Source organism: Penicillium expansum (genome assembly GCF_000769745.1).
Source record: "Penicillium expansum strain MD-8 chromosome Unknown contig370, whole genome shotgun sequence".
NCBI lineage: Eukaryota > Fungi > Ascomycota > Eurotiomycetes > Eurotiales > Aspergillaceae > Penicillium > Penicillium expansum.
This window is the reverse complement of record NW_015971428.1, coordinates 179475-205444: the sequence shown is the minus strand read 5'-3', so window position 1 is coordinate 205444 and position 25970 is coordinate 179475. Positions and strand designations below refer to the sequence as shown.

The 25970-nt window shown below is 45.5% G+C and overlaps 10 protein-coding genes across 10 annotated transcripts; 7 read left to right on the top strand and 3 right to left on the bottom strand.

Moving 5' to 3' along the window:
- Window positions 1-366: 366 nt before the first annotated feature.
- Window positions 367-1454, bottom strand: PEX2_107920 (carbon-nitrogen hydrolase family protein; the record flags this gene model as incomplete). The annotated part of the gene is made up of 3 exons (XM_016748060.1): window positions 367-743; window positions 797-1236; window positions 1285-1454. The coding sequence occupies 3 exons, from the start codon at window positions 1452-1454 to the stop codon at window positions 367-369; spliced, it is 987 nt and encodes a 328-aa protein (XP_016594902.1).
- Window positions 1455-2036: 582 nt separating this feature from the next.
- On the top strand, window positions 2037-3077 carry PEX2_107910 (phenylacetaldoxime dehydratase family protein; the record flags this gene model as incomplete). Its single annotated transcript, XM_016748059.1, has 1 exon — window positions 2037-3077. One exon carries the CDS (start codon window positions 2037-2039, stop codon window positions 3075-3077), a length of 1041 nt encoding a protein of 346 aa, XP_016594901.1.
- A 1189-nt stretch (window positions 3078-4266) lies between these two features.
- PEX2_107900 (uncharacterized protein) lies at window positions 4267-4527 on the top strand (the record flags this gene model as incomplete). Its single annotated transcript, XM_016748058.1, has 1 exon — window positions 4267-4527. One exon carries the CDS (start codon window positions 4267-4269, stop codon window positions 4525-4527), a length of 261 nt encoding a protein of 86 aa, XP_016594900.1.
- Window positions 4528-5142: 615 nt separating this feature from the next.
- PEX2_107890 (putative short chain oxidoreductase/dehydrogenase) lies at window positions 5143-6082 on the top strand (the record flags this gene model as incomplete). Its single annotated transcript, XM_016748057.1, has 2 exons — window positions 5143-5617; window positions 5703-6082. The coding sequence occupies 2 exons, from the start codon at window positions 5143-5145 to the stop codon at window positions 6080-6082; spliced, it is 855 nt and encodes a 284-aa protein (XP_016594899.1).
- A 1249-nt stretch (window positions 6083-7331) lies between these two features.
- Window positions 7332-10064, bottom strand: PEX2_107880 (S8 family peptidase; the record flags this gene model as incomplete). The annotated part of the gene is made up of 4 exons (XM_016748056.1): window positions 7332-7958; window positions 8061-8337; window positions 8420-8858; window positions 9434-10064. The coding sequence occupies 4 exons, from the start codon at window positions 10062-10064 to the stop codon at window positions 7332-7334; spliced, it is 1974 nt and encodes a 657-aa protein (XP_016594898.1).
- Window positions 10065-11792: 1728 nt separating this feature from the next.
- Window positions 11793-14550, top strand: PEX2_107870 (Peptidase S8/S53, subtilisin/kexin/sedolisin; the record flags this gene model as incomplete). Its single annotated transcript, XM_016748055.1, has 2 exons — window positions 11793-12094; window positions 12147-14550. 2 exons carry the CDS (start codon window positions 11793-11795, stop codon window positions 14548-14550), a joined length of 2706 nt encoding a protein of 901 aa, XP_016594897.1.
- A 1512-nt stretch (window positions 14551-16062) lies between these two features.
- PEX2_107860 (uncharacterized protein) lies at window positions 16063-17385 on the top strand (the record flags this gene model as incomplete). The annotated part of the gene is made up of 3 exons (XM_016748054.1): window positions 16063-16608; window positions 16691-17016; window positions 17145-17385. The coding sequence occupies 3 exons, from the start codon at window positions 16063-16065 to the stop codon at window positions 17383-17385; spliced, it is 1113 nt and encodes a 370-aa protein (XP_016594896.1).
- A 1553-nt stretch (window positions 17386-18938) lies between these two features.
- Window positions 18939-19960, top strand: PEX2_107850 (aromatic alcohol reductase; the record flags this gene model as incomplete). The annotated part of the gene is made up of 3 exons (XM_016748053.1): window positions 18939-18974; window positions 19025-19275; window positions 19342-19960. The coding sequence occupies 3 exons, from the start codon at window positions 18939-18941 to the stop codon at window positions 19958-19960; spliced, it is 906 nt and encodes a 301-aa protein (XP_016594895.1).
- Window positions 19961-21247: 1287 nt separating this feature from the next.
- PEX2_107840 (uncharacterized protein) lies at window positions 21248-21754 on the top strand (the record flags this gene model as incomplete). The annotated part of the gene is made up of 1 exon (XM_016748052.1): window positions 21248-21754. One exon carries the CDS (start codon window positions 21248-21250, stop codon window positions 21752-21754), a length of 507 nt encoding a protein of 168 aa, XP_016594894.1.
- A 2333-nt stretch (window positions 21755-24087) lies between these two features.
- On the bottom strand, window positions 24088-25066 carry PEX2_107830 (uncharacterized protein; the record flags this gene model as incomplete). Its single annotated transcript, XM_016748051.1, has 2 exons — window positions 24088-24669; window positions 24731-25066. The coding sequence occupies 2 exons, from the start codon at window positions 25064-25066 to the stop codon at window positions 24088-24090; spliced, it is 918 nt and encodes a 305-aa protein (XP_016594893.1).
- Window positions 25067-25970: the final 904 nt, after the last annotated feature.

Sequence of the window (25970 nt, the reverse complement as noted above, 5' to 3'; positions counted from 1 at the left end):
GTTTCTCGGTTCCTAACAAGAAGACTGACTAGGGAAGACGTCTAGGGAGTTGCGATTGCCTAGGTATCATGTGATTCGCCGGAGATCTTATAAAGTGGGTCCCACGGGCCATCCATGGATCTCCGAACCTTTCTTCGCGGGTCTACGAGTGTCATGATAAGCCATTGTCTTCCAACATTATTGAATGAAATTATTCTCGTAAATCATTATGCTGTATCTCACGATACAAATTTGTTACCTAGTATGAGTTTCATCAACTAGCCTCTAATAATATGAAACTATGCTTTCTAATATAATGTTATTCTGTGCACAAATGTGCAACCCACACAATCAGGTACATATTAAAAAAGGAACAAATAATTTCTCTTAAGCCTCCTCCATAGCTTTTACAATCACAGGCTCGCCATCAGATTGAACCATCTTCTTGACCTTTTTCGTGACATTGAGTGTCATGAGATCAGGGCGACTATAATGCCCGGTGGCATCGGCGAACAATTTAGTAGCAATTATCTGGTCCATGTCCAAATCTGCGAAGATGATAGTCTCCGTCGTACTATCAACTGGCTCTGTCAGCCGTCTTCCATCGGGCCCAAAGACTGCAGAGCTACCACCCCCAGGAGAAGACATCAAAGCACCACTACCTGTGCCCATTTCTTCCACACCCTTTTCGGTAATCAAAGCCGTGCAATGCAAGACAAAAGCCTGTGACTCTACCGCATAAGTCTGGGAAAGACTGTGGCAGCCTAATTATAAATTAATATCTCGAAAATCACCTATGAAACACGATCTGACGTACCTTCAGCGGACATGGACCAGAGATCACTCTTCCCAGAATGAGGTGTAAGACTAGGCCATGCGGAGACATGAATATCTTCCTTCTGAGAGAATGTGAAATACTTTAGCAGCGGCTGGATATGTTCCCAGCAAGACAAGTGTCCAACTCGACCAAACGGAAGCTCCGCAACGCTAGAGAAACATTCTCCAGACGCATCACCAAAGATAGTACGCTCCATATGAGTGGGCTTCATTTTACGGCGGTGAGATTTGATCTCTCCATCAGGCCCAATGCACACTTGGGCAATGTAGATGGAGTTGTTGTCGTTTTCTGAAAATCCCAACGAGACAGCGATTGCGTGAGTCTTTGCACATGACTGGATTTGCATCATCTCCGGAGAGTCGAGACGAAGTGAGTTCTTGATATATGCGACGTTCATTTCAACGTCAAGCAAACGGCTCCTTGTAAACCTTAGTATGCTTCTAAAAGGATATTTGCGCCAGACATACCAGATCCAGCATGGATAACCAGGAATCCAGCATTCAGGAAAAGCGATGAGCTGTGCCTTATTCTGCGCCGCTTCTGCGATTAATTCGCAGGTTTTAGTGACACCAGCGGTCAAGTCCAGCCATGCCGGCTCGGCTTGGGTGACAGCGACACGAACGGGGCCCGAAGACATTGTGGAAGACACGAAGATGTGATGGAATCAATTAAAGGTTATTATGCTGAGTTCAACGAAAGCAAATAAGAGTTTGGATGCCATATTTATGTTTTGAGTATAGATCATAGTCTTCCCCGCATTTGTGATAAGAGCTGCGGCGGTAAAACCTCCGCAACCCAAAATGGCCTGTTTATCTCGGAGCCACCATTCCGCAATTTTCAATTCAACAATCGATAGTATTCCAATTGGTCACTGATAGGAGAGGTCTCGGTAGATACAAAAGATAGGCACATCTGCGGGCGGAACTATCGCCGCAAACACCGGGGTAATCGCTGATCCGATTGCTATCTGGGATTTCTAGTAAAATTATTTGACAATCATATCAGCTACAAGGTATCGGAACTCATTTACTCTCGCGGGTTGCATTTGCGGTTGCAATGAAGTCCGACAGGTGGGTCCCAGTGTGGTCTGCAGTTGCGTAGAAGTCATGACTTGTAGCTTGAGTTATAAAGTTGCTGTTAGTGACCCAGAAAAATCATTTATCTCCTCCACTGGTAGCCCTCTTCTTACTCAAATCTGCACCAAGAAAGATAAAGCACAATGTGGAGTGTGAAACTGGCCGACAAGCCTTTCGTTTATTCAATTTTCGGAATCCAGTATCCAACCGGAAATCCCACAAAATCCCAGAAAGATCTTACAGAGGAGTTTGACGGTCTTATTTCCGGCCATGCGGTACATATTGAGAGACTGGCGCAAGACGGCTGCGCCACGCCATTCACTGGGAAGTCGCACATCTGGCTCGCGTACTGGAAGTCCAGCACGGACTACCAGAGGTGGTGGGCTCGAGACAATGTGTCTCAATTCTGGGCAGATCTTCCTATTGACGCGGGAATGTGGAGAGAAGTCCTGACACCATCCCCTCGACGAAGTCAATATGGAGCCAACCAGACAGAGCCCTCCGGCCTCGGACACTTGGGCGAAAGATTTGATATTGGCCACAAGGCAGCCTATTGGGGATGCTACCGCCATCGAATGTCTGATCACACTTCTGATAAAATGGTGTCTCCGGTGAAAGAGAAATTGGAGCCTCATCGACCTTTATGCAGTTCGTCAGCGGAGAGATCGGGTCTTGATACTCGCCCTGCTCGGGTTCATCTGACGCAGTTTCCAGACAACATCTGTTTCGTTGTCGAAGGGCAAGACCATTCCGCCATTACAGCAGAAGAACAACAATACTGGGTGGGGAATTTTGATGACTCGGTCACTCATTGGATGAAAGATCTCATGGAGGCAGGACCTGAGTCAGGGATTCTTGATGGACGGATATGTTATGATCCTGAGAGTGGCTTATTCCGCGAGGGAGAGCCCAAGGCGCTGAGCTATAACAAGAAAGTACAGTTGTTCTACTTCCAAGATCTACGCGAAATGGAGCAGATTGGACGGCAAAATAAAGGCCATGTTGATTTGCGGAAGCAGTTCCTTGAGGCATATGGCCCCGAAGGAGAGATGGTGAGCGGTAAGATTTCGCTCAGGGTAGAAACGACTGTTTTGAAATCTTGTGAGATGGATTGTGAATATGTTGGATGTGCTGAAGGAACTGGCTTCATGGCCTTTAGTTCCCATCCAAATCATTTCTCTTAAATTAGAACACTGAAATTACACTCGCAGCTTTTGATAATATCTTTGAAATAAATTGTTGAGACGATCATAGCAATGGCAAGGAAGAGTAAATAACAAAATTGTATCTTTTCTAGTTTTGCTGTCCTACCACTAGTTAATAATAAGATAGGATGAATGTTTCAACACCCCAAAAAGCCAAAAAAACATACAACAGTGAGGATTCGCTGGTGGTCACCCACCCAACTACTAACTCACCGGCGTGTGGCTTAAGTACGGCTGAGCGGACGGGAAGCCCTGTTTTCCACACCCTATGGTCGTATGTATCAGCTTATGTGTAGAAGAAGATTATATTAAAAATCCTCAAAATTGGAAAAAGAGACATGGGCTGAGCGTAGCTGGTAGTCAGTCAATATAATTGGCATAAGAGTTGCCCTGGACCACTGTTACGATATCCCACCAAAGGGTATATGTTATCGGCAAACTCCTGAATTTTGGAACACGAAAGTGAGAGCCATTTTATATAATATCGACTTAATCAGGATGGCTCGGTTCAAAATGGCCTTCTAGATGGCGCTGTAGCTGGTCTGTTCAAATGTATAGAAAGGCGGTTTAAAAACCATACTTTGTACAAGGGACCTTTCTATGTGTAACCTGCGAAATAGTCGTTGCCTAAGCCTTGAGCCTAGACCTAGGAATCTCCGGCCCGCAGCTAAACATGAACCATTTCCGATTTAAGATAAGCCATGGCCAATTGGATGTCTTTGCCAAGAAAAGGGTCTTGGGGATGAAGCCAATCGGACCCGACTTTGCTGATACAGCATTGGCAAAGCTTTTTCCATGGCCCATATATAAAGGACACCTATAGAGATTATATTATTGCTCCCGCTCATTCGGCATTAGCCCTCAAAGCAGCTGTCTCAATATCCCAGGGACATATATATAGGCCAATGAAAGGTGTAATGTGGCCTTGCGAAGAAAATCGCGCACACAAGGGTCTCGGGTTAGCTAAGGGCTCGACAGAGCCGAGAGAGTAAAGCATATAAGAAGGAGGCTTCTGTCATTGTTGAAATAAATATTCTATATATCAACCACTTGTTTCACGACATTCTTAAATAACACCTTTCCTCCCTAGAATTGGTTCGCATGTATAAAGAGTTTTCTTTTGTGACAAGTTGAACTGAGATACTGACTGGAATGATAGATCTTCAAGATGCGAATGACCAAGTGCATCATATTGTTGGCCACCTGTGCCACCATAGCCTTCTCTGTTACTGTTCACGATTCCGCTGCCACCGATGGGCGCAACAGCCTCGGTGGTGTCATGTCGATCCAGGCTCACGAGCTCCCTGAAGGTATTAGCCTCTCCGATCTTCGCAAATGTGTTGAGAATCCCTTCGGCCGTGAGCTTTATTTAGACGAAGCCTCTTTAGCTCCCTTCGACAATGAAAACAAAAAGTTCAAATCAGATTGAAACGCGTGACCCTCTGAAGGAGCGAGCTACTGATGCGTGCTATACTGCTGCGCCTTACGGCTGCTCAAATTTTCTGCAAATTCAAATGGAAGGGGCAATAGCCCAGTTAGCTAGCTATCTGGCCAGATTTTGAGACGAGGTATGATACAAAATATGACCTAGGTGGTGTAGTAAAGCCCTAGTCCTTATTGTGTTACTCCGTAACCAGACCCTACCAGATCAGCACTCAATGAATCATTTTAAAGTACCACATGCCCAGTAGTTATCACTAAATACCACAAACGTTCAAGTGTGTTGGAAATGATCTAGCGAACGGTCCTTCCTGTTTCCTTTTCCTTCCGAATATATAGAATATCAAAAGAAAGTAGGATGAAGACGCAGATGATGCGGGCTTCTAGATACACCCACGCTTTTTCTGTCTACTTCTTTGTTAGCATACTACCGGCTTTAGCGGTATTAGTAGCCAAACTCCGCTCCGCTTACCTCCGAATAGCAGCGATATTTAGCCTTAAGTTTCGACCAACGCCCCCTTTGCATCCCAAACGGTCAGTTATACTGAATTCCCACACACTACATTTCAGCAACGCCACTCCAATCGAGCTCACTATACTTGAGATGGCATCCAAAACCTGGCTTGTCACTGGTGCTTCTTCTGGTCTCGGAGCCGCAATCGCAGAGGCAGCTCTCCAAGCCGGTCATAAAGTGATCGCCACCGCCCGCAACCCCACTAAAGCAGCCGAAGCCAATCCCCAGATCTCAAACCTCGGCGGGATCTGGATGGAACTTGATGTGACGAGCTCTGGCACCATGAAAGTCGTGGAAGATGCAGTCAATGAGTATGGTGGTGTTGTCGACGTGGTTATTAATAATGCCGGGTATTCGTTGCTAGGCAGTATCGAAGATATGAGCGAAGCTGAAATTGAGGCTCAATTCAACACAAATGTTTACGGTCCTGTTCGTGTGTTGAAGGGTGTTCTTCCTTTTATGCGGGCGAGGAAGTCTGGCACTGTTGTTAATATTAGTAGCAGTGCCGGGGTTGATGCACTACCCGCATGCGCGATGTATGCCGGGACGAAGTTTGCTCTTGAAGGTGAGTTTACGTTGCTCTACAAAAGCTTCCTATCCTAAGATAGGTATCTATCTAGAGGATAGGCATGCTAACCCAAAATGAGCAGGTATGTCTGAAAGCCTCTCGAGAGAGCTAGCACCATTCAATATTCGGGTGCTTGTTGTCGAGCCGGGATCACTCCGGACCAACTTTTGGTCAGCCTATGTCGAGCCTAGCGCTGGCATGAACCAAGACTATACTGGGACCCCATTGGAACATGTTCTCCAGGTATTCAAGTCAAATACAGGAGCTCAGCCCGGGGATGCTGTTAAATGTGCCCAGAGAGTTCTGGAAGTCGTAGATAATACCGGCATGGGTGCTGGGAAAGGAGACCTGTTTCGCTTGCCACTTGGCTCGGATTGCTATAAACGGTTCCAAACCAAAATCGAGAACCTGCAGGGCAACTTACTGAAAGCGAAGGACATTGCTCACTCAACTAGCTACTGATGCCCGCCCCACTTGCGTGCTGGCTAGAATTTGCCCACATTCCGAATAAACCAATCTAGAATGGATGATCATAACTTTCTTCAAGAAGCTGTTAGATAGAGGGAGAGCGACATAAAAATTTGCAGAAAGGTTAAATAAATATCAAAAGAATTGTTGGTTCATTTCTCCTTTGTACTGCTTCCAAAGTAGATATTTAGATTAAAATATCGATGGCACGAATAGGAACTTTGACCATGTAAGAAGTCCTTTAAGTAACTTTACTTTTGGACCATTGCAACGAGGCTATTTCTTTCTATTTGACATCATGTAACATATATAATGATATTTGCACTCCGAGTTAGGATATTGTGACAAGTAGAAAATATACCATGCGGTCCGAGGGCTATATTAAAGCCACTTTGTCAAGCCACTCTCGCCTGCATATATCTTACAATGAATATGAGAAGAGTGACGATGGATTGATTGGAAAGAGGCGGCCAAATCCTGAGTTCGACATGTTTGTGCCAACGAGCTTTGGAGCGAAAAGGCTTTGACTAACTGTCGTGAACTGGATTTTCCATGCTCTGATATAAGAACTAATGCTGTCTTAACTTGGGAATGGCTAGATCAATAGTCTCCTCCCCTTCCAACACACTTATCATCTCCCAGTCTTGATCTTCTAATTCGAACAGCTCATCCTCAGATATATCAACCACATCATCTGATATCCTCTGAGAATCAGCTTCTAGCATCGCGCCTTTAGTATAGAAGTCTCAACGCTTGATTTTCTCACCGAGAAGACTTCCGATTCGGTTGGCACAGCGGTATGTAAGGGCCTTTCGGGGCTCGTTAGGGATGTTATGACATTTCCTAGTCTAATAGGACCAGCGGGTGGTGGTGGGTAGTCCCAGCTCGGGGCGTAGAAGAAGTATTGTTTGCGGTTTGCCATCAGAGCAGGTTGAACATGGAGAAGCAAGGAAGTATTTGAGAATCTGTCGCTTATAAGAGGGGTGATTTCAACACAGCCACAAATACCCCACATTTTTGTGATTAATTGGTCAGAAAGTGATTGATTCTAAAGCCTCCAGTACGAATTGTGGTCGTAGTTCAGGCGGGAAATTTGGGCACTGCCCCATATAGTGCATCACGGAGGTTCAGCATCCAAGACTAGGCATACAAATTGGGAAACCATGAATTGATTTACTTGAGAAACTGGTAAGAAATCTTAGTGGTATTGAAGGCGGAAAGAAAAATCGCGATTGGGTATCTTCTAAGCATGGTCAAGTATATCACGAAGAGTGTCATTAACAAAATATTGTTGTTTCCCAAAGAGATTACTTGGGTGTTGGCTCAAGGAGAAGTAGTGGTAGTCATCTCTTGGTCTAGAAGATGCGGTCTTCTGAGCGATTTTTCGGAGAACAGCTTCCATCTTTGCCTTTCGTTTCATCTTTTCTGCGTGCCCTGGCATATACAGCCTTACATACTGTAGCAGAAATCCAATGATACCTGCCGCTATAGCCGTCGAAAAAGATGTGCCGGACTTTTGCTTTACCGGCAGAGTCAAACTGGAGCTCAGATGCATAGGCCAGGCAGAGGTGACTGCCTCGCCAATTGTTCCAATATTGATTGCATCTGCACGGGCAGTAGGGCTAAAATGTGACCGATTTCCGTTGGAATCGGTGGAGTGAACACATATAACCTTTTCTTCCCCGGCTGGGTATGCTCGATCATTGTTCGCACCGCTATTTGAAGCGGCAGCAAGTAACAGCACATTTTTGAAGTGTGCCCGGTCAATTGCGTTTTCCAGCTCACTGTATCCATCAATCTCTCTAGTAGAAAAGCCAAACGACATGGTGATAATATCGACCTTCCATTCATTGACCGCATAGTCAATTGCCTATACCAAAATCAAATCAGCTCCTGGAGGATTGCACATTCGCACTTTATAGGATCCCACCTTTGCGATTGTTCGAGGGCTGCACTGCCTTGTATCACAAACCTTAGCAATGTAGACCTCAGCATCTGTTGCATATTTTAACAGCAGAGCTGCAACAAAGGTACCGTGTCCCGTGTTGTCATTCACCCGTTTATCGGGGGGTCCATCGGTCCAGTTGTGCCTGCCCTTGATCTGCTCACCACATGCGTCGATATCAGGATGTGTCTCATCAACACCAGTATCAAGAATCGCAATCTTGACGGGGTTGTCGGGAGGATTCTTGATGAATTTTTCATAAACTGCCCTATACCTTGATTCCCAAATTTCATAGTTACGGCATCTGCGTTTCAATCAAACGTTAGGAGATTGGCCTCAAATCAGAGATATCTCTTGGGGTGGAAATAGGGCTCCTTTGTACTAACGCTTCAGTAGTATGTATATCCGAAATATTTTCATCGCCAAAAAGTTCCAATGTTTTGTCATCGGCATCATCGGCATTAGGATAGGAATGTGAGGGTTGGTGAGTATGTTCACGTTGCGAATTTGTGGAATAGGGTTCCTCTTGCTCTCTTTGGATCGGTTGACTCGGGTCAAGGCATTTCTCTACTGCATAGTAGAATTGAGAATTCCGAGGAATCTCGGCTTTGTAGTTCTGAAACACTGTATCCGCATCGGTGAAATTCATACGATTAGCAGGATACACACCAGATTGCTGGGCCAAGATTTCAAAAGGTGTTGCCAAGAACAATTCCAGCAACATAACACCTAAAGAAACAAGAGTTGGACACTGATGAACCAGAAGATCATCGGGATCTATGTCATCGGGATCTTGTTCATCCGTGTCACAATTCAGGCTGCTGGCTAAAAGAGAGGAAGTATCAGATCTGGCAGCCAAGGAAGCTTGGATAAAAGGTTGAAGAGGAATCTTTGCGGTAGTTGTCGTAAAGAAATACACGTTTGAAGGATCCCAGTGGGATGCAAGCCACGTAGTGCCATACAGATGCAGAACGGGATAACTGAGCAGGACTGCCAATATTCGCTTTGTTTTATCCGTAAATGATCGAGATCGAAATAGCATAAATTCCTGGAGCGAGATGGGAGGTTTATCGACCGCAAAGCAACACTTGTTAGATACCAATTTAAGAAGTCGGCCCTGACCATCGACTCTGAGTTGAAGACGGCGCTCAGACGGTCGGCTCTTGCGAATCGGCTGACACAACTGCGTTATTTTCATGTATCTGCTGGTTTTTTGTCTTTTTGGTCCTGGAATTTCTGGTTCCGTGGCAAACTGTATGATTTTCCCTCTTTGCTTCTCGTCAATCCGTACATGAGCCTCATGCCATTCTTGTTCCATTGATATAAACATGCGCGATTTGAGTAAGCATTGTCTTTTATGCCCGGTGGTCTGCGATATGTGCCGACGCGGAGCCTCATACCGAAGTCATGTACGGGACGACACCCACAATCCTTTGACCGTAGAAGAGCATCGAAAAGAGACTCAGCTGCATCCCATACATCGTCCGAGGGGTTCCTTCTCTTTCGTCTTCGAGATCCAGATTGACGACGGGACTGATTCGAGGAATTCTCGGGATATTGCGCCACAATAATGTTTTCCCACTCCTCCAAATACTCGACAAATTCGTTGGAGCTTTCACGATCTGGTTGTAGGTCGATATATTTCTTGACAAATTCAAACTTCGCGTCTGTGTTATGAGCCTTGATTTCTTGCCATAGCTTGCTTAGCAACAGTAGTCGATTGTATCTGCGACCGGGAAATTTTCGTAAAGCTGTTCCCTGCGAGAGTATTTCGGCCTGGACCCTCGTCTCTAGGATATTCAAAATTTGAACCACATGCGGGTTGTCCTCTTCAACAACAAATTCAATGCGATGTAGATGCTCGCGAATGAGGATATAATGGGCCCATAGATGAGTGTAGAAATGCGCCCGGGGGGTTGTCTCCGACCGTTTTAGAAGCTCGGCTACTTCTCGAAATGTCTCAACTGTCTCCTGCAGCAGAGACAAAGGTATCCTGTTATATGACCAGGCATCGGAAGGTGCCAGATTCATCGTTCGGGCTTTGACTCGTGAAAGAGTCTCTGGCAGGAGATTCTGTTCGAGGGGAACACAAAAGGGCTAAATGCTGCTAAGGCTGACGCCGAGGCTGAGGCTGAGGGGTTTCGTGATTGGTCGTGGTCTTGAGGGTTGAGGGTTCCAAGATGGCTCGGTCATAGCCAACTCAAATGTGTTTCCATTTTCATTTTGCCTCATCGCAGATCGTCTTATTGATTTAATACTTCTTGAACTTCCCACTGCTTACTATCTCATCCAGTTGGAAAGGTTGCTCTGTTGGAGGCGACCGTGTTTTCGAAAGCAGGGGCCAAACCCCCGCATTGGGTTCTGCTGTAGGAGCATCTCCTGTTCCTCTCCCACTGTGAGGATAGTATTGTCTCCCACAAATTTGGAGATAAAATATTTCCAGTCCCTACACTGTCGGGAGAAATGGCCTCAGAACCGTCTTTGAGAATTATTGAGGTCGCACAACAATGCTTTCATAGCTTCCAACTATGCTCTCAACTATCAACATTCATCCCACCGCGGGAGTTCTCGCTCCTGGAGAACCAAAATGCAAGGTTCTCAATTTGGACTTCAAACAATGCAGTCTTTGGTCCTACTCGCGTTTCACTAGATCATCGACTTAGAGAGGCACCAGAAGTTGCGGAAGTTGTGAAAGGCTTACTGGAAGCGCTAGATGACCACCTGCAAAGTTGTAAGGTACTCACCATTTGTTCCAACGACAAAGTGTACTGATTATACTCAAGGTTTGTCTTGTTTCAACTCTCTGGTCCAAGGTTCTACATCTACGAACAGCACCGGCGCTAGCGCATCGACCGATTCACGAGATAGGCATGGCATGTTCATCACCTCGCCTTCGACTGACCCTTCAATGAAGTGAACAGTCAAATGCGACAGACAATCAGATTGCTCCTGCCATGGTTCCACTTTCTCGCACACGTACAAGAACTCCATGCAGAGCCTGTCGCCGCCGGAATAAAAAATGCGATGAAACAAGGCCTATGTGAGTGATTATGTTTGGTAAATTCATGTGTTGGTATGTTCAGTGTCATTGACGAGTTCCAGTTGTCACAACTGCCAGAAAGATGCGTTCCTCTGCGATGGGTACCCGGCTGAGGAGATCTGGAAGAGCAAGCGGTAGAAAGTCAATGAACCCGTTCCAACTTCCGAAAGGCTTGAAAAGTTTTTGGCAGCTGCTAGTAAAGAGATAGACCTTCTAAACAAGCTGTCTAATACAGTTCGGAAAGCTGGTCGAGAGTCTTCTAATCGAAAAGCGGCCGAGTCATACAACATCCAAGATGATGAAGGTAACGATGTCGAGCCGTTCCTCCAAACACAGTTTGCCAAATACATCCAGGACAAATTTCCTGGAATAACAGCAGGGATGCGAGATCGTCTTGCCGCTACAATTTTGATTCGTCGGAAACGAATTCTATATCGACGTACTCGATACGGGAAACCCCCAATCAAACTTAAACCTCAACTAGATTATTATCCGCCGACAATTGGGAAACCGCAGGTCTATGCCCCACAAAAAGAGAATCCCGAGAGCAGCAGTCTGAGCCATCCCAGGGCCTTGCGCAAAGTGTTGTTGAAACCACTACACCTTCTCGGACGAGGATGAGTGCGACGACTCTAACTCCGAGTCAATTTAAAAGAACAGCGGTCCAATCGGTTGTTTCAGAAAGTAAGACCGTTCTTTTGGAACAACATGAAGAAATAATGTTCCCTCCTCCTCCGGTCGGCAATTTAAACAGAAGATACAAAGAGATACAGGCCTCGTATAATGAAGATTACAAGAGGTTTCTGTTGCAACTTTCTGAGAGGCTGCATACTTTGGGGACACCACGACCTATTGAGGCTTCATTGGCATACCAGGTGGAAATCAAAAGCGCCCAAGCAAAACTCAAGAAGGCTGTGGCTATGGATTGGGAGAACCTTCTGCGCTCTATGCCGGAAGTAACCTGTCCTTATTGTTTCCACGCCTTTCCAGCGAATGAGATGGCCAATATTGAAAAATGGCAGTAGGTAACTCAAACCCGCTATTCATTGATTGCCACTGATCATGCTTTTTAGTTCGCATGTAAAGAAAGACCTTGATCCATATGTTTGTCTTTTTGAGGAATGTGAAACCCCAGAAGAGCTTTTCAGCCACAGCAATGATTGGCTTGAACACATGAGAGGACATAATTTGCGCTGGCAATGCAACTCTAAATCACACGGCGTGCAGCGGTTCACCTCCAGAGATGCTTATCTCGCCCACATAAAGGAGATACACCCAAGCTCATGTACTAGATCGCAACTTGATATTCTCGCCGACAGAAGCACTCGGAAAATAAGTCGCGTATTTAACTCATGCCCATTGTGTGGGAAGGTAGATGTCAACTATGATAGCCTTGTGGCTCATGTTGTTGGCCATTTGAGATTGCTTGCTGTGAAATCTCTCCCTCCATACGAGCATGATGATGATGTCTATCAGCCATCAGATACTGATGACGCCAGTCGTGGTAAAAGCATCCCAGCTTCAGAGGGAGAACGTGGTGGTTCCGACCAAATGAGCATTGATACTACCATCTTGGGCAGTCAAGGGCAAGATTCGCAATTGAACTACGATATGAATAATTCAACCTTCTTTGTTGACGAATCAGAGTTTGATGGGATTCCAGAACATGACCGCTGGAAATTTGAATGGGGACCTATCTTGAACTTTGTCCAACCAGATCCCCTTGCCTTTGATCCAGTAATACGGAACATGACGGCTCTTGCTTCTGTGAGGGATCGTGATAATAATCCAGAAAGACGCCCGGCAGATTCGTCATGGTACAATCCTAATCATATAGCCATACAAGATATGGATCCGTCTTCAAGGTGGGTCGATTGCATGATAAAAATTTCCCGCATCCTAAGCGATACCCTGGAAAACGGAAATTCCATTATGGATCTCGCGCACTTCCGCGTGGCCATCCTTGGCGATGATTATGACTGGGGAAGTGATGTCCAATTTTTTGGAGACAAAATCCTCCACCAAAGAAATTTCAGAACGCGCGATCCTTCTTTGAAACCTATGACCTTCAGTAACAGAGGAAGGATTACCCAAGCAATATCTATGATGTGTCCACAAGCAGGTTTCCTCCTGGCCGGGTTAGATTCGCACTACAGTGCTAGCAGGGGAATTATTCTCTGCACAGCAAAAAGCGTATCCAGGGCAGTGAGATGGGCAACCTCCCACCGGGCCTCAATCATTTGTTTGCCTGAAGCAATTGAGCGCCCGGAGTTGAAGAAAGAAGCAACAGATCTCAATAACGCGGTGGATGAAGCCCTAGATGCGGGGATTCTCATATTTTCCTCTACTAGGAACTTGAGGGAATGGGACAACCGTATCTACGCTGTATCTGCGCACCACTCGGAATGTTTCAGAATTGGAGCTGTTGAAGATTTTAGCACAACACAACCAGGGTTATACTTTGATAACGTCGACTTTCTGTTCCCCGGATATTTTCTCATGCAGACGGACTCCGCGGACTTGGGTATTAAAGACTTGTCTTTCTTCCAGAGATCTGGGCCGTCGGTGGCAACAGCTTTTGCTACTGGCTTAGCAGCATTGATTCTAAGCTGTGGACACCTTTTCAATTCTGAGTCTAGTGAAGGGAAGTGGCCTCAGTGGGCTACGGGTGACCTTCCGCACCAGGATATGAAAGACGTCTTCCGGGCTATTGGAACTGGTGTAGAAAGTGTTCACAAGTTTGTGGAAGTCTGGAACTTTTTTGATAATGTCATTGCAGAGTGTGAGCAAGCTCCATCAGACCAGCGGACGAAAATTCTGGCGCAGATACCAGAAAGACTCGAGGCTAGGCGGCTGGCATTCCTCTTTCCAGACGATATGGACGAACCTGAAAGTAATTTCTCACACAATTCGATATCGGCCGAACCTCTTGGCCTCATTTCGGCACCTAATTATCCTGGCAATCCTTGGGGTTTTGGATCGCTAGAGCCACCTTGGGACATGTCCAACTCAGCTCCCATCAATCTTCCTGCATATCCAGCCCCAGAGCACAACCCTCCTCCAAGCTTGATTGAACCTTGGGGTTTGGAATCGCCAGAACCACCTTGGGATATGTCCAACTCAGATCTTTTCAATCTTCCTGCGTATCCAATCCTAGAGTACAACCCTCCTTCACGCTTGATTGAATCGAATCTACCCATGGATAACCGTGAAAACCAAGATTCATACATGGAGCGGCATACATTTATCAGACAGCACCAGCCATATCAGTCACTCGACACAGACAGCTTTACACTTTTCAGACCGTCCCAGGCACATGTGCCCTTCCCAACAACGCGCTATCCATTCCCCAAACTCGATATACCAAAGCAATCTCCGGATCATTACGAAAATCATCCTGACTTTCATGAGACTGGCAAGGGCGATTGGAGTGATGATAGTGATGAAGAAACATACCCTCCTAGTTCAAAAATCTAATACCTGCTCGAACTCCAAGGGAAAAGAGGAACACACGTTGAACCTCTTTTGCTTACATTCGTGCAACATGGACTAAGCCTTCTTTTAACTGAGCATTGCAGACGGAATTCTAGCCATCTATTAAGTAATTGTAGGCACTCAAACTACCTCTACCCCATCTTACTATACTATAGAGATGGAGGTTTGTAATGGAATAACCGCCTTTGGGGATGTTAACCCACATTGCTTCAAGTCGTGAAATTTAGGCTATCTACTAAGTTCCCCGCGCCGCACTTTCTTGATTATGATTCTCTCGTTGTTCTGCTAGGCCTCTATAATCCTAGATTTTATCCTGTCTTTGTCCCATACCTCTTAGTTTCTACGATCACTCCGCCCATAATAACCCACTCTGAATCGGAGTGCGCTTTAATTCTTCTCTTGGCGGACTAGGTATCAAAATAAGGATATTCGTGGACTGCAACAAGCAAGGAGAGAGAGGAAGAAAAATCATGACTTATTCAAACTAGCAAAGCCAGAGTATTTATACCCTGGAAAGCCATCCATGGGATGGACCAACGGATATAGATAGGGATAGGTACGGCAAGATAACAATTTCTTTAAGCGTAAATATTTCAGGCTCGAATTATAATCGAACAAGAATAGTCACCCGCGTTTGCGGCTTTGTGGTGTCTTTTTGGTATGTCTTTCTAGCGGGTCTTTTTATAGGTCTCTTTGGTTGTAGGTGAAGGCGGTAAAAAAAGAATACTTTGTGCACGAGACTTTTCTATGTCCACGGGTATAACATGCGATTATATCATGCTCCGCGTTAGCCAGGAGGATTAGTCGTCGCGCAACAGACGCTGATTCTCTTTTCGAGACTACGATGGTCGTATGTACTTGAAATAGTCCAAAAAGATCTTCTGGAACCGAAGCGAAAATGGACCGTAGATAAAAAAAAATATGTGCGCTATAGATAGTGGAGAAGGCGATAATAGCCATTGGCTCTCATTTCCATGCTCTTCCCGAAGGCAGCCGTAAAACTATATTAGTAGCGAATAACGACGACGGTACGGGGTACTTAATTTAGTGTCACTGCACATGACAAAAGTTCCCATGTAGATCTGTCACTCGGAGCCTATCAAAAGCCGCTGAAAAACAAGAGGGCTGATAACCCCTCTTTTTGATGCAAACACAGCCCCGAGATAGTTCTTTACCATGCCTCAGAGTGTCAACTCTCAATGCTATCCGTCCTCAGGCACCTATCATTCAATCCTTTAGTGCTGTCTAATTTTGATTTCGGGGGCTGCGCCACGCCAATGTGGCAGAACAGCCTACCATGTCTACTAGGATACTTCCAAGGCTCAACGTGCAGCCTGAAACAATTAATACAAATGGTTCTGCTACAGCTACTATAAAGCAATCGAGCAAAAATCTTTCATACTCACCAGTATATTACGATTGATTGTTTCTCAACGCCCTGAATTCCATAAACTTACGATGCCTTCCCGATATTCCCACGTCGTAACTTCACCCATGGCTTCTCTATCCGAGATCATCGAGCTCGAACCGGAAGAAGAGCCTTGGTGTGCTGGTTATGCTCCTTCACAGGGCCGTCGTTGTCACGCCCGCACAAATGCACGCGGTCGTAGTACTGCAATGATGCTTCTCAACGAGGGTACCAAAGACCTTCGAGCCGGTCGGAACATCGATACACTGCTGGAGGATTTAGCTCCTTATGTTTTATGCACAAGGTTCCACCAGAGCCAAGCTTGGGATCTCGCGCGTCGTTGGAAAAGACAAGTCCGTACATATCTCGATTCGCAGGTTGTTTCAACGAGATATACACGGCCAGTGCGAACACCATCCCGAGTTATCTCACAGACTGCCGAGGCGAATATGGAGGAGAGAATTGCCGTTCTTCAACAAAGACTTCGTGAGGCTAAGGAAGAGGTCAGGCGCCTCAAGGTCGCTCAATCTGGCCTACCAGTTACTACAAACCCCTCTCATCGCGAGGGTAGAAACATGAGCGCAGTCGGTTATTCCAGCACCGCGGGCCGCGCATCGAGCGGAAACCCTCCAGTAAATCGTGTCAACGAAACATTGAGAAGAGATTTGACAGAATCTTCTACCAATCAGTCAACAATCAATGTACCTCGACCAGTTCAAGCTCAAGCCAGTCGTCAAACAACCAATGTACCTCGACCAGTCCAAGCTCAAGCCACTCGTCAAACAACCAATGTACCCCGACCAGTCCAAGCTCAAGCCAATCAGTCAACAATCAATGTACCTCGGCCAGTTCAAGCTCAAGCCAGTCGTCAAACAACCAATGCACCTCAGCCAGTTCAAGCTCAAGCCAGTCGTCAAACAACCAATGTACCTCGACCAGTCCAAGCTCAAGCCAGTCGTCAAACAACCAATGTACCTCGGCCAGTTCAAGTTCAAACCAGTCGTCGAACAACATCTGTTTCTATTTCGAGCCCAAGACCTGTGAACACACCAACTGTCGCTCGCGCCTCCGGTAGAATTGGCAACACGGACAGCCAGCGTAGAATTTCCCAGCCCAATCGCCGGGAGATTGAAGGAGAATGTGGTATCTGTTTGTGCAATTTGCATAGTTCGCAAGATGAAGACTGGGACGAAGAAGAGGAGAGCGAAAACAGTGGTGGTGAAGACCACGCTGATGATGATCAAGATGACGATGACGACGACGATACGGATGATGAAGAACACCCCGAAGAATTGGTTTGGTGCAAGGCACGTTGTGGAGTCAACTTCCACAAGAAATGCATCGACCAATGGCTAGAAACAAATCATGCTTCCACATGCCCAACATGTAGGAGTAATTGGAAACACTGAATGGATATGACATCTTTCCGTCAAGAATGACGCCCTCGATATACATTATTGTTTAATGAACTACACATGAATCAATGAACATCCTGCTTTTCAGCCTAAATCCCCAAACTAATTGAAACATCAATATAACAAAAGCGCAACCCCACCCGGAGAATGAGATCCCCTGTAGGTTCTAGTGCCTGCATCAAGTTGGGTTCCTCCTCTATTGTAAGACTTCTGCCCCCTGCCCTCCCCCCACTGCCTGTTTTGTCACCTCACCCGTTTTTTATCTTTGGATTAATTGTTTTTGGTGGTGGCAGGGGAAACCAGATAAGGATCCACAGTGGTGGTGGGTTTCACCATGTCCAAGTATCACCATATGCGGCGCCACATCGGGTAGCAACACGGCCAACGAGGGGACGAAGAAGTCCAGTACTTTGATGAGGACTTTCCGCAAAACATCGGGTTGATGTGGATTGTACACTGGCCCCAATAGGAGATATTGCCTTTCATATCTTAAACCTGGCTGTTCAATCCTGTAACTCCTCGTCCGAAAATTACTTCTGAGGGGGGTCAGGATAGACAAAATGCCCGCTACAGTAGTTTGTAGACTCTTTGCCTGGCTCTTTCTTAATAGACTTGCATTTCAAATTTGTTCCTTGATGCTCGGTGCATTGAACGAACTCCGTTTCTTTCTTGCACCCACAGGTATACTGTATGTAGAAAGAAGTGCACATCGTGACACCTGGAAACTTTAGACATAGGTATCACAATAACGCCAAATTTCTGCTGACCTTGGTCCATAACGATGAACAAATTAGAAAAACCCTTACTCCGTAGTGGGCGATAGAAAGAGATCAGATGTGAGTTAATTTCTGGGTGCTCCGCGGGACTGGTTTAAAAAGGATCAATAAGTAGAGCGAGCTTCGCTGTGCTCAATCTGTGGGCTTGTGGGCCTCTTTTTATGTATGTGTATTGTGTATGAACTCGACCAGGGTGTCCATCAAATTGCTGTTTCACTGCCAACACGAAGTGAGGCGATAATGGACAGTAATTGGCTGGCAATATGCATGGCAATTTATATCACATCTATCACATCACACCTATCATATCGCATTTGTCGAAGCATTACTATTGTTCTCGACCGAGCTGGCACGGCAGGGTACATCTAAACATATATCTAAAAAGAATCCTCAAAGGACTACCAAAAATACCATGACAAGACTGCATAGGCGGCCGACTCTTCTTGTACAATGCTCCTATTAAAAAAGGAGGACAGCCTTTATGATTTCATCATACACGATCTAGTCAAGCTTTCCTTTCCAGCCCCAAATACTTCTGTAAGGGAATACGGAGATAAGCGGTCTCCGTAGTTTTATATAATCGGGAATATGAATAAAGCCGAATATCCATCCTCGATCTCCGGTGAAGTCTGTCTCGCTCTAACCCTCCTAGAGGGTAGATATTAAATGGGAGATCAACTTCAGTGATTATCGCTCATCATTTACTACTTCCTCTTCCCAATTTTCTCTTCTCATCAAATACCTGACTTCAAATGAACCTTCCAAAAAGAAATGTCACACGCAATCAAGAATGTGGCTCTTGCCGGGGTAAGGGTATAATTCAAAACGTCATATTGTTCAAGTTGACAAGCTGATAGGCTAGTGGAAATGTCGGAGCTCGGGTACTCGATGCATTACTTGATCTCAAGTTCAATGTGACAGTGCTTAGCCGCAATTCTAAATCATTTCCAACCGGTGCTTGCGTGAAGGTCGTTGATTTCACTTCAGTAGAGGACTTGTCTGCTGCTATCGCCGGACAGGACGCAGTCATCGATACTACCTTTTCACCTGAGGTTGACACACCCCTCCGACTTATTGAAGCAGCTGCTAAGGCTGGAGTTTATCGCTTGTTTGTAAACCTATGAGAATTACACCCTTTTATCTTTTACTAATCGCTTATTTTTTGCATTATCAGTATAACTAGCGACTTTGGGCTCGATCCGGACTTACTAGGTGTTCATGATATTCCCGTTTTCAGCCGGAAGAAAGTTTCTTATGAGGCCGTGAAGAAACAGGCGGCTGATAACCGCTTAACCTACACTCTAGTAGCGTGTGGTGCCTTTCTTGACTGGGGTCTCTCCACTGGTTTTGCCGGTCTGAACTTCCAAGAAAAGACAGCTTGGATCTTCGGCGATGGAAGCAACGTTGTTCCATGGACGACATTGGAGGATGTTGGCAAAGCAACTGCAAATGTGCTTTTGCATCCGCAAGAAACTCTGAATCGGCCTGTTTATGTCCACTCCGTGTTCATGTCGCAAAATCAACTTTTCGACGCAGCAAAAGAGGCATTGGGTAACAAGGGGTGGACGGCCACATATAATGACATGGAACCTCTTTTCCAAAACGCGTTAGCGGATCTTCAGTCAGGCAACATTAGTGATTCAACCTTTGTGGTCCAGATCCAGTACTGCCTGGCTACCAAAGCGCTGGCACACCCCTGGGCAAGAGATGATAATGCCCTTGTCGGACTGGAAGAATGGAGCCAGGAGAAGGTGAAGGTGCTGATTCGGACGGTCACCAACAAAGCTATGTGAAGTTAAAATCATTATTACTCTCACATAGTTTATCTCAATTAAACAGATCTGGAAGAGGAAAAATTCCATGTTGTGCGCACTCGAATCCAGACGACTAGGGTGCTTCTAACCCTGTCAATAAGCCACTCACCCTTTCATCCCTTTGTATCATATCATCCCCTTCCACACGTAACCTGATACATACGACCATAGGGTGTGGAAAACAGGGCTTCCCGTCCGCTCAGCCGTACTTAAGCCACACGCCGGTGAGTTAGTAGTTGGGTGGGTGACCACCAGCGAATCCTCACTGTTGTATGTTTTTTTGTTTTTAAGATTTTCTGAATCGTCAAGCAGAAAATTAGTCTGTATGCTGGGGTTCAGTCTCTCTTTTCTGGTTTTGGTAAGGACGAGTGAGGTCTTGGAAGGGACTAGAATAAGTTGTCGAAAGCTATGTTACCATACATGACTGGGAACCCGAGTATTCAACACCTCGGAAAATACACGGGCCGCTGTGATAGTGGGCCCCATACAAATTGCATATTAAGCTTAGTCAGTTATGCCCAAACAGATTGTCAAATAGTGGGCTGTTATCATTTTAGTTAGTTAGAGTCATACACCTCAGTCATTTTGAACATACATTGCTGTACCGGTGATTTCCGACATAAGTGATTGAGTATTTAAATATGCGCACACGCTGACCTATATAAGAAGAATCCCCTAGCCTCGGTAATTGGGCTAGTTATTAGTGAATCCCCGCGATTTAGGCTTGAGATCGCGCTGTGATGCCATTCCTTTGAGCCGCCGACTCAGAGTTGCATGAAGTAGATATTTGCGGTAGCTCAGGCACTTAGATTTGGGTCGTTTTGGGTCAGCTTAGAAAGGTCACATTACTTAGGTTTCTTTTCTTGACAATTCCATTTTTGTTGTTGAGGGAAAACGCGGTTGAATGTTGGTGATCGCGTTGCGGCGATTTGGTGTCTCACCCGCTTATCACGCACGTTATTTGATCACTAATTGACAAAAATTCATTTCCCCTTCAGGTAGGATGCCTGCAAGAGTATACTGCATTTAGTCCTCTGTCTCATAATAGAAGCTGGCTTTTTGTTTGGGCAGCATTGCAATTCCAAGCTGGTATACTAGTAATGAGATAGTAGTTGGCGTTGGACCACGCGCGTCCTTCTAGGTTAGCGCTATTTGCCTCATTCAATTCACATGAGTGTGCTCTGTAGGTTTCTTTCGTCGCATTTGGCAAGTCACAAATAAATCAAGAATCAATATCTCTTCATTTAACTATTTTCAACTCACATAATGCTTGCCCGTTCTAAAAACTCATTCACTACCTCCACCACTCCTTCTGCGCTCCTTATTATTGGTAAATTTGGTGCCACAATCCATATTCTTCATCTACTACCTGAGAACGACACCATCGAACGCTTCAGCCTCACAACCCCAGCTTCCACCACCACCTTCCGACACGGCGGAGCCACAGAGCAGGCGCGCGAGCAGATCGGCGCGGTCACACTTCACGTTGGAGATGGCGAGACTGCCGACAGCTTCCTCGACGACGTTGAGACACGAATCCGCAAGCTACGGAATGATTCCCTAAGCTCGAGCCTGGCACAGCTACAGATAGGCAATGTTGAGGTAACTCAGCTAGTGCAAGAATTCCTTCAGCCCGCGGCGCTCGATGCGATTCACAAAAGAGAGGAGCGAGATCGCTCTATACACGCGACGCAGACGTACCCTGTTTTTATTGTTTACATCATGCGCTGGAGGACAAGGATGATCCCGAGTGAACCGACGAGCTTTCCTTAATGAGTTGCTATTAGTTCTTGCGCTCAAGATATGAATAGTAGTTGGGTATTTTGAAACAATATTACGTGCATTATAGGAATACATTAACACAATTTTTATTCTTTATATGGCTTGCTTTGTTAGAATAATATATGAACAAGAGTAGTTAAGCATGTAGCGCAGCTAGTCCATGAGTAATAGCATATAATATTCAGTCTCTGTATCAATGACATTGAAGACTTGACAATAAATAGTTGGTCTACTAAGTAGGCAAACTGATCTATTTCATCAGGTGAAAAATTTCATACCATATAGTATATCTCTGATATAGAAAGATGTTTGTTCTTAATGTCATTCATATCACTCTGGAGATTGCATTGGTATAGTGTTGTAGTGACAGTCTCTTCAACATGCTTTATCTGGTTTACACTATCGACTCAAATCCCCGCGTCACGCACGTTCTTGACTCCACTCCTACTCTTTAGATGAGCGGCTGAAATCCCTTTGCAGCTAACGCATCGAATTGTTGCTGAATTATATCCACCGGGGTACTATCGTGGCCCAGCGAATCAATTTTACCATTATTCGCCCCGCTATCGGATCCCTCTTCAACCCGGCTACCATTCTTATTCACCATCGAGAGCTGAGAATATATTTAGCCATTTTAGCTTGAGACCTCCCTTCTACTCTCCCGAGTTTGAAGATCCCTTCAGTACGCAGAGTCCTTCTCGATCCACCACCAAGTGTAAGATGCTAACTCAATCATCTAGGATCGGGATACTCCGGTTGGAGCCACTATGATCTGTGGTTTCATTTCCTTGCACATCAAGGACAGGGGTCTTCCCAACCAAATCCTAATTGGCCTCGACTACCAAATAATAATTACAAGGAATGTCATCCTGGGCCTAAAGGAGATAAGGTGAACCAGGACCAAAGGGTGATCAGAGCCTCAAGGGTGAGAAGGGCGAGAAGGGTGGCAAGGGTGACAATGACGACAACAGCGACAACGAAAGTCCTAACAATAACACAACTAAACAAGGGTTGTCACTCTCAGAGCTCGAAATTATTTCCTCGACGGATCGTTCTAAGGTTCAAAAATAAAAAGTGGAGAAAAAAAGGAGAAAAAAATCAGATACTAGGGAAGAAAATCATGCGATACAATCTCTTGGAAGAGAGAATCAGGAACAGCGTTTTCGGGAAGATCCTCCGAATCAGTTATCTCAATGCTTTTTCGACCATCTTTAAGGCTTGGTGATCGTCGTGGCAGTTGCCGGGATTGCGTGAGAGATAATCCTTCAAGGCAATCGACGAAGTGATTCATATGGAAGACTGCCATCTTTCCTTTAGTGTATGGCCAGCCCCAGTAATATGTGTCCCCTCTCTTAAGTCTCACTGCAACTATCAGCCTGCTAGCGGGATCTGTAGCTAGGGCTTGACGTGCGAAAGGGAATCTCTGGGGGGCTTGAAATAGAAGTGGGCGGAAATATAACTCCTCGTTAGGCCTACAGGGAAAGTTTTCCCGGACAGCCTTTAAAAGAGGAAAGATAAATCTATGATGACCCCAAAGGAAAAACATCCTAGGGCTGCGTGAGTCTTGATAAACTTTAACAGTACTTCCGGACTTCAGCAGTTCTTGATATCTTTCCTTTTTTGCCCGCTATACACCTTCCATTGCGGCTGATAGGTCCGAGTTCCTCATAGTTGCCATCTGTTGAGCCCAGTATCCACGGAGTAAGGGGTCAGAAGAATATCGGAGGGAATTGTAGGAGTTTCTCCAAGACGCTGCCCATTCGCGAACTGCTTTGTCAGAGCTATGCATGGCATCGATGAATGTTTGCCGCGTAACTACCTCTCCTGATTGAGTAGAGAACCCCTGCCATAGTGGAAGCGCAATGTTCAAATGTGAGCCTGCCCATGGAATTGAGGTCCCCTTGGGCAAGTAGCACTCCAAGTGATGACGCCGGAGAGTTTGAAGCACACATGACATAAACATTTCCTCAAGATTCAGAAGTAGGGCGCGATCCTCCAGTTGGTGGCAAGATATACTCGTCTTGGGGAGTTTAAAATCGGGAAAGCGGGATAGCGTGACCCAAATATCGCCAACAACATCTTGGGAATCCCAAACACTGTAGTGTAGAGACGGGTTCCTTACTCGGTGTTTTTGATCACAGTGCTTCAAAATTCGCACTCGCATACTCATCGATTGGCCAACGTAGAGCCAGAATTTCCCTTGCCGAGTCCACATAATGTGAAGATAGACTCCTGGGCAATCGTCTTCTTCTGGGTGTCCACCAAGTTGCCGTAATCTAAGAAAGATTAATCTCGAGTTCAGAAATCATATCTAAACATTTAAATTACTCATCTAGCCCAATGGAGCCTGACTCTAGGGCCGAAAACAATGACCTTATTTCCGGGGTAAAAGCATCCTGTAGGATTTCTTTCACCGACAGCATTCCAATGCGGCTTAGAATGTTTCCATATCTTTCATGAAATTCTTCATTTGTCCTTTCAAGCAAATGAATAAGAGCCTGTGTGGTATGTATCTTTGCGATGTTTTGGAGAGGTTCCTCTAGCAAGATGGATTCTTCTTGTGAATTGATATCTGGCCTAGCGCGCTGGCCGTAACTCATTTGTTTCTGAGCACGAGCGAGATACCTTTTCGACATCTCCTCTTGCGAGGGCATCTTTGTCTCGCTATTATCTTTCTTGGCATGTTTATCACCAGAATCATCGTCGCGGTTGGCACGCTTGCCGTACTTCATGGGCTTCTCAACGTAAGGGAGATACATCTTCGACAGCTCCTCTTGCAAGTACCCCTCTGTCTCGCTTTTATCCTCTTCCGTAATGAATCCACCATTGGTGTCATCTTCAAGGTCGGTGGGCTGGCCTTCATCATCCGAGTAGTCATAAGGCTGGTTGAGTTGTCCTGTCTGAGGCTAGAATACAACTTCAATTAGTATATTCACGCATCATCTTCCAATAAGCCTCCTTACTCACATCTCTTTCTCCATAGAATGAGTTGGGCGCGCAAAGTGACTCGCGTCTAATAAAACGAGGGGCAAGTGGCGAGCAGTACTCTAAAGCTCGCTCGGTGGTATGTGCGATTGACCGGGAAGAGCGTCTCTCAAACCCCGAGAAGAGGGTCGTGGACCATATATGTTCTCTTGCCTTTTGCCTTTCCAGAAGGAATTTGGCTGAGTTGTCCTTGAGATACCAGTATAGGACAATGGTAAAGATATCATCCTCGCGATCATCGTCAAACTGAACTTCCTCGATATGCGCCTGCCGCAGCTCGTTTATTAGATGTCCAACAATCTTACTTCGAAGTTCCATCTGTTGTTTGATTTCTTGGTCCCTCCAAAGAGGAAGATCAATGTTGTCGATATCGAGATATATTCGCTCTGAGAGGAGTGATATCAAAGGGTCAACCAGGGGCCTGCATTGCTGATAAAAAACAGGCAGGCGGTGCTTGAAAGCCTTGATGGCTCTATCACGTAAGCCTGACATTAGGAGGAGCTGGACAAACACGAAAGATAGATACTGATGCAATGTAAAGCACTAGAAAATAATAGGTGGTGTTGAATACCAGGCTAGAAATAAAGGAGCGGGACAGTTGTGGTAGAATATGTGAAGGAATAGGAGCTGTGAATTGACAGAGGAAGAAGCTGTTTGTTCTTTTTTTTAAAAAAAAAACAAGCAGGCGTAATTCATGATCTTAGGAGAGAAAAACACTATCTATCTGTCGGGAGAAAAGATATGATGAAGCTGTATCAAACCAGCAAACAACCAGCGGTCTCGTAATCATATAATTATGGCGTTCCTACCCATCCTCCTGACTCATTGCCATCCCATCTCCCAACAATGGCATTTAGTATTTCAGTTGCTGTCAATCTAAGAGATTCAAGAAAATATAGATGTATTTTCTTACATATTATTTCAGACTCTACCATTACTAAATTGTCAACTACTGCCATTTGGAGGCTACATATGCCTAACTAGGCCAGGGTTGAGATTTTAACATGGCGTTTTTGTCTCATCGCGAGGAATCCTATGTCAGAGACTCGTAGGCTTGTTAATACTATTAGGTGATTTATATGACGTCTATGCTTTGATCTCCACGTGGTTAATCATTAGGAGAGCGGTTCTCCTATTACTAGACGTAGTCGAATGGAGAGTTTTGTCATTTGAGTCCAGCGGCAAATCGACTAGAGCGCGATCAGAGATACTAGCTTTTGGT